This window comes from Seriola lalandi, unplaced genomic scaffold (assembly GCF_002814215.2).
Source record: "Seriola lalandi dorsalis isolate HSWRI2012SDOR001 ecotype SW California unplaced genomic scaffold, Sedor1 jcf7180002054907, whole genome shotgun sequence".
In the NCBI taxonomy this organism is placed as follows: Eukaryota; Metazoa; Chordata; class Actinopteri; order Carangiformes; family Carangidae; genus Seriola; species Seriola lalandi.
Window position 1 is genome coordinate 1,690,306 of NW_019525459.1, and position 7,372 is coordinate 1,697,677.

Here is a 7,372-nt window from a genome sequence, read left to right on the forward strand (position 1 = left end):
GGACACACGGAGGGACAGAGGGACGGACAGACGGAGGGACAGATGGAGGGACAGACGGACACACGGAGGGACACACGGAGGGACAGAGGGACGGACAGACGGACGGACACACGGAGGGACAGACGGACACCCTGAAAACAATATGGCTCTGACTGTCACCGACACGGAGGGATAAAAATGAAGGTTGGACTAATTTACACAGTTAATCAGTGAAAGGTTTTGTAATAACAACACCTTACCTCTGTGTAAAGACATAATTCAAACCAGCAGTGACACAAAACTTTGTTTTCTTTGAATGATTTGAATAATTTCACAGATGATTTGCTCAACAGTAGCTACAGTCATCCGACAACACAGCCACGACAATAACACTTGAGTTTGCTGTAAATAGAGAGATTACACGGTGCAGCCACAGAAACAACTTATGGCATGTTCAGCACATATTCCTTAAAAGATAACATGAATCCAACAAAAACCCAGAGAAGCTGCATTTCCCCTGCCTTCACTTCTCAAATCTGCATAGACTGACGAGCGTGTGCTTTGTAGTAAGCTGGAGGAAAACAGGTAGACAAATGAGGCAGCGCAGAGACAGACAGGGCAGATGAGATGTTGCTCTGATTTCCTCTTTTCTTTGGCCCTGCAATCAGTAATAATGGCAGGACGCATGCAAACGCAATGATAAGGTGTGAAAAAACAGACATCATTAGAGGAGCACAAGCAGATGAAGGAAGCAGGGAAAGGCAGTGAATATCTCTCCTTTTAGACGTAATCACAGTTTTTTTGACGTGACATGTATTTGCATCTTGCATTTCTGTGCATCCTGTTTTTCTGTGTGATTATAACTTCTAACACGTATTCTTCCTCTGCCGCCTTTTTCCTTGAAATTCTTTGCAAATTGATCAGTTGACTTGAAGCATACATACTGAACTGCCACAATGGCCATTCCATTTCTAAAAGTTCAATCATCAGGACAGCCATATGTATCAATTAAGGAGACCATCACAAGGCAAAACATGAATGAAGCCTATGGGAAGGAGATAGATGCCAATTATGCCTCTTTCTCGGTGTCATCTGAAGGAAGAAAAGTGCCTGCAGAGGAGAAAAAAAGAGGGGGAATAGAAAAGGTGCGCCATAAAAGAAACATTTATTAATGGCATCCTGCTGGGAGCGGATTGCAGCAATTCCATCTTTTGATGATGCCCTTCAGGCTGCATCTTTTTTTCTGAAATGCAATCAACAATACATAACATGGAATCACATTATTTTGATAATAATCTACAATTGGCGAGAAATGTATGTATCAAATTATATACAAAGATAAATTAGGGCTGACATAGCACCGGGCCGGCACTCTGTAGAGGTCACAGCCTTCATCTTACCTTCGATCACTCGTCAACACAAAACCATGAAGCATCAAAAGCACATTCTGATTTAACTGGGTGTAAACACCCTCTGGCTGCTTCTTAATTCAAAATATTGAGGACTTAAGGAATTGTTGTGAACTTTAGCCTCTTTCAGACTGGGATTATTTGGTAGATGAAATTACCATCATTGGGTAAAAAGAAATTAATTCTTGAGTTTGAAGAACGACTCCTCATGTAATCTTGTTTTGATTTAAATGTAAATCAGTAATAAACTGATGTTACACCTTGAGACTGTAGAAACTGCTGAAATCCTACCGTTCAAACCGGTGATATCCTCCAACCTTACTGTATTCTGATGGTATATGTTCTCAGATATGGCTGATCAAGGATTGTTACTCTGTCTGCTCCGCCCTCTATAAGTGGCTGCTTATGGTCAAATAAAGCCTGATGGAGAGTCGTCACTGACATGAGGCAGTTTTTACTCAGTGTTTTCTTGGGAACAAACAGATGAATTCCTGTTGTCAGAGCAGGAGACGGTTGGTTTCCTGCTGCCTCTTCAGCCTCGTACACTACGTCTTCTCTGAACTGAAGCCAGTTATTGCACCGGCTCAGCACGAAAAGAAATAATCTCTCCTTTCATTAAAGGCGATGACAGTTCTTCTTTAATTCTGTGTCATCAGCTGATAAATATTTACTTTTTTCATACACATACAAATCATTCATAAATAAAGTTTCATGTGGTTATAGCAGGAAAGTCAGGAACTCTGTGGGTGATGCTGACAGTATTTGTTGTCCACAGCTGCTTTATACTGTACGAACAGTTTCTTCTTCATTTCATTAAATCTCTGCAGCATCTGAATGTGCTCAGCGCTCCGTCGTTCACTGTGTTTGCTTTCATTAAATCGCCTGAACACAACACAAGCCTCTACACACATGAGCCATGGTAACTGGTCGCTCCGTCTTAAAAAAAAAGCACCGGACTAAATTGACAAAGCAATAATTTAATCTTGCAGAACATGGTAGTTGCTGCTCCGCCGCTGCCTCGATCGGTTAGTTTGTTTGTTCTATTGTATGACCTTAAGTAATGGCAAAAGTATTCAGACCCTGAACTTGAGTAAAAACACCACACAATAACAATAACACCACAAGACTGATGCCATGGTAAACCAGCAAATCCTTTGTTCTGTGAAGTAAAATCAATGTTTTTGTCAGTGGAATCTGGTGGCGTTTCATTTCTGGTTAAGCAAAAAGGATCTGACCTCTTCAACAGAAATATTTCTATAGGACTCGTTTCCATAATGTTGCCAGACTGCAAAAAAACAAGTCGGAGTGCTGGGAGTCACATACACATGCATGTGTGTGAGTTGTACTTATCACACATACAGTACATACACACAGTAGTAATGATCAAACAAGTGTATGTACATGCATCTCATCCCCCACCCCGTCTCTTCCCCTCTCTCTCTCTCTGTGTGTGTGTGTGTGTGTGTGTGTGTGTGTGTGTGTTTGTGTCTAATGATCAATAAAAAAGAATCTTGCACTGGAGCCCATCATTGTCATCATACGTTGTTGTTACCTCTGAATGGGAGTAATGTATTCGTTCAGCGTAGATCACAGACGACATTTAGAATAAATGTAATATATCTTCATGCTGAATACTGGATTAAAAACAGTTGTACTGTCATTTGTCACGTGTTAATTTAAAGGTTAAGCTTTTTAACCTTCACAAAATGTAACGTGAATGGCAACACTGAGCGGTCGACAGTGTCCATAGATGAGCAGATGAGTGTCTAAGGTCAGGTTTTGTAAAAGAATAAATTCTCAGCAGCTGGTGAGGATTTATCAACAACTGAGTCAAACTACCCAGATATCTTATGGTACCTTATGGTACTTGGGCCAGTACAAATCTTACTTGTCACTCCCATAAGATGGGGCTGGAAAAACAAGCCTGAGGAAAGAGGAGTGCTGAGGGAACATAAGAAAAAAAGCTTAAAAGTCAACCTTCACTATAATTCTCCCTCAGCCTCCCACTGCCCAAAATCTGGTACAGCCACATGGACCATGAGGGCTTTTGTCCAGAAATTGAATGAGAAATGATTACAGTGATAAGCTCAACACCAGTGGGCTGTGAAATCACTATGTGCCAAGCTCCCCCACTCTCAATCACAACTCACATTTTAGCAAGGACCCCAAAAAAGTGAGTCGAAAGAATCCAATGCAATTTGAGAGTCTAAGATACGGGGACGACGGCAGAGCCGGAGGACCGCAGAGTGCTTTTGATTGCAACATCCAAATTGAATGTGTCAAAGTGATGGTTTCTGGCATACACTGACCACAGACTCATCTTAAATGGCTGATTTGATGCTGTAGTATTTATTTAACCAAACTTGTTCTAAATCAACAGATCCTGCAATTCTGATTACATTATTCTCACCTTGCTTTAATGTAATGATACTATTTTCTTGATTGTGAGCATGTGTTATTGGACTGTTACACTGTTAGTTCATTTGAGCAGAACCAGAAGACCATGTTTGTCTAAAGATGAACTGCACCTTGGAGGCCAGGGCTTCAGCACTTTCTCTGCACGTCCTCTCAATCTCCAGGTTTTCCTGAATGGCACTGACCTCTTCAATGACCATCTGAGACACTGGGAAACAAGAGACACAGAACATTAGAAACCATACAGACTTTATTTTATATGGTGTCATTTTGTTCCACATGATAGTCAACATTCGTCAAAATTCTGAGCAAATTCTCACAGTGACGTCTGCATGCAAAAAAAGTAATATTGCTATTTCAGTTAGAAAAAAATGTAAAAATGATGATGATATGATTTTTGTTGGTCTTGTACCAAACAAACATGTTCCTTTACATCTGGAGAATATGATTTATTGGCCAGGGCGTCTCTGTAGCACCACAACACTCTGACAATGCACAACAATGTGACACATTTTACCTTCATCAAAAAACCGCAGCTCCTTTTATTTGGATATTGCACTGGGCCGTATTGATATTTTGATAATGTTTCAATTAATCGTGCAGTCCTTACATCTGCTTCTAACTACGTCTTCACACAAGCCGATCAGAGCACAGCATGAAATGTCACAGATTACAGTGACTGGTACAACACTGTAAACTCCTTTACATATACACTGTCTACAATACAGGCCGTATACAGTCATTGTTTCCTAGAAATTACATTTACTGTATATGCTATGATTTTTTTTTTGTAATAGGAAATATAATGTTATAATGTTGTGACCCGTTATGTCACTGCCACATTCGGCCAATGAGAACACCATCAACTAACTGGTAAAGCAACAGATCCAGACTGGAATAAATCCAGGGCCTCTGATACAGACATATACAGAGACACGTCATGCAGTTAGCGGCCTTTGTTGATGAGACGATGTTAATGAAATATGAAAACCAGCAGATGAAATTCAACTGAATGACAGCTTTCGTGTGAATACAAACTTAAAAAGTCAACTCATGGCTATTCAACCTGATCAAAATGCCATTGAGGGAACAAATACCATGATTAGGATGTTCTAAATGAGTGGTTACATACCTGTGACTTCTCATTTCATTGTGCGGTTAATTGAGATAAGAGTGCTATAACACTTGACACTGAAGAATATTTCTGTTTGCTATTGTGTCTGCCATCTGAGGAGCCTCATTGGTGGGTGACCTCTGTGCATCATTATGATATGAATTCAAGAGGAAGTGAACTAAATAATGTTATCAATTTATCTTTTATTCACACAATTTTCCCTCCCTTTATTTTCATCAGCCAAGGCCAACACGTATTGACTATAGACTGAATACATGCAGGAAACAACTTTGGAGCATAAGACTATGAATAATAGTTTAGGGTGTATGTGGGCTTTTTGTTCACAATAATGCTCGTGATGCTGCACTTAACCCAGGGTGAAGGGAAACATCGGCCTTAAAGGCTGATTTCTCTGCTGAGCTACTGCAGCATGTACAACAACAGGCCTGCACTGGAAAAATATATGATGAGAACAATGAGTTTTTTATTGATAAACACTGAAGGCTGTTAAATCAAATTGAATTTATATGTACAACTGTAGATTAAAGTATTTAACATATATAGTCTGTGTTCAGTATACAAACACAGCAGGGTGAAGGTTCATTCCAGCCTCATCCTGAGTCTTCACAGGTTGAACATCCTATTTCCTCTGTAATAAAGCTGCATTATTTGGTTTTGAGGAATGAGCGGAAAACATGACATCTCATATATCTCGACTTAAGATCCACTTACTTATTTATTATAGAGCCTTTGACCACATCACACAGTCTTCATTAGCAGGTGGAGTTAGAGAACTGACCAGACTATTAGAACATTTGACAGCTCAATTACACCTCCATGATAACTAAGAAAACTACATGTGATGCGTTATAGTCCTCTGCTGGCTACTTGGCCCGAGTCCGGCCCATATACCTCCAGCTGATTGTGGCTGTGATTCTCCAGTACTGGCTAACATCCAGGCCGATTTTCTGTGTGTGCACCAGAATTGGTCCAGATGTGGAAGTAACATCTGACAGTTGTGCTGTATGTGGGCCGGACTTGGGCCGAGGAACCGGGCATATATTGAGCCAGAAGAAATACAAATATGTGGCTTAAGTCTTGGCCAGAATAATTTTACTGTCTGGGAAATAACACAACAGGCCTCAACTCCAACAACCTGAATCTACATGATTTACAGCAGCTGTTTTCTAAATAATCTAAATTCAGCTTCTTAAACGAAATAATAAAAGTGAAAATCTTTATTATCCCCTTAAACATTTGTAAATATATCAACTGCTGCATCAGCGTTTATGATTTGGACATTGAACATGTCCACCGCTGCAGATTCTGGTATAAACAGAATTGGGTGTGTGTCCACTGTCAGGGCCCATTTACAGAAACACAACAAAATTAGCATTGATTTGAATGAAGAGCATGAATGTACAGTAGCTCTGTATGGGTCTCCACCAGCTGCTGCTGCTGCTGCTGAAACTGGATGAGAATGAAGTTTACAAGTTGGAAATCAAAACACAAAACTAACAAAGGCTAAAAAGCTCCATCGAGCTGAGGAGAGCTGCAGAGCTGGAAATAATTCTGCGTGGACACATTTGATCCATTGTAGATATGAAAAATATTGATTAGTGCAGCTTTAACTGAACCGAGGGGGTTGAAAAAATCTGGTAAAATTCCACATCACAAATCGTAATGTTGTTTAAGCTGCAATCACACCTCCATACAAAGAGGACGCCCTTAAACAATGCCCTGCCACTTAACTAATTAAACATTGTGGTTGAGTGAGGGAGATATTAAGCATTAGTGCCATTGCTGTGGGCAATTCCTTCCCCCCAGTGACACCTAATTAAGAAGTTGATGAACGCCAGCGCTGGGCGATAACGGCGTTCCTCCGGTGCCCTGCACATCAGTCACTGAATAGCACTTAGCTGCCAGTTTTCATCCGCAGCCTTGTCTCCGTTCCTTTCTGCCTGTCTCCATAATGCCATGGCCACACTCAACAACCTACGAAAGGACGCCTTGAACTAAATGACATGTTAATTATAATTACTGGTAGCCATGGTAAATAAACAGCAGTGGAAGTGTTGAAAGTGTATGAGCACGAGTCAACGGGGGGCTCTGACACATCAGAATTGGCAGTCTTAATTGTAAGTTTCGGCCTCCCCATCATCATCACTCCATTTTTTTTCTCCCCTCTTTTTTGTGCCTGTCTTTTTTCATCCTCCTCTCAGGAAAGACAGTGATTACCCCTGTGCCGACGTGCTGCATAATGGTATCAGCGCCGCCAACGGAGCAGTGAATTAAATTGTATCTGCAGCCGCTGTGAAGCCTTGATGAGGGGGGCAGATGCCTTTGTGGTGTTATCATTATAACACAATGGTCATGTTGTCATCAACCTTGCCATTGGCAATTGAAAAGGCATGATTGTGTGTTGGGGGCTTTTTCTACTGTCCTCCTACTGCCC

At 40.9% G+C, this 7,372-nt stretch overlaps 1 protein-coding gene across 2 annotated transcripts in view; it reads right to left on the reverse strand.

Annotated features, from left to right (window-relative positions):
* shtn1 (shootin 1) overlaps positions 1 to 7,372 on the reverse strand; it is a 34,841-nt gene that overhangs the window by 22,692 nt on the left and 4,777 nt on the right. For both annotated transcript variants that reach the window (XM_087169681.1, XM_023430552.2), the window contains exon 4: positions 3,917 to 4,011. In XM_087169681.1, coding sequence (XP_087025807.1) covers positions 3,917 to 4,011 — 95 coding nt within the window. The remainder of the gene's footprint in view (positions 1 to 3,916; positions 4,012 to 7,372) is intronic.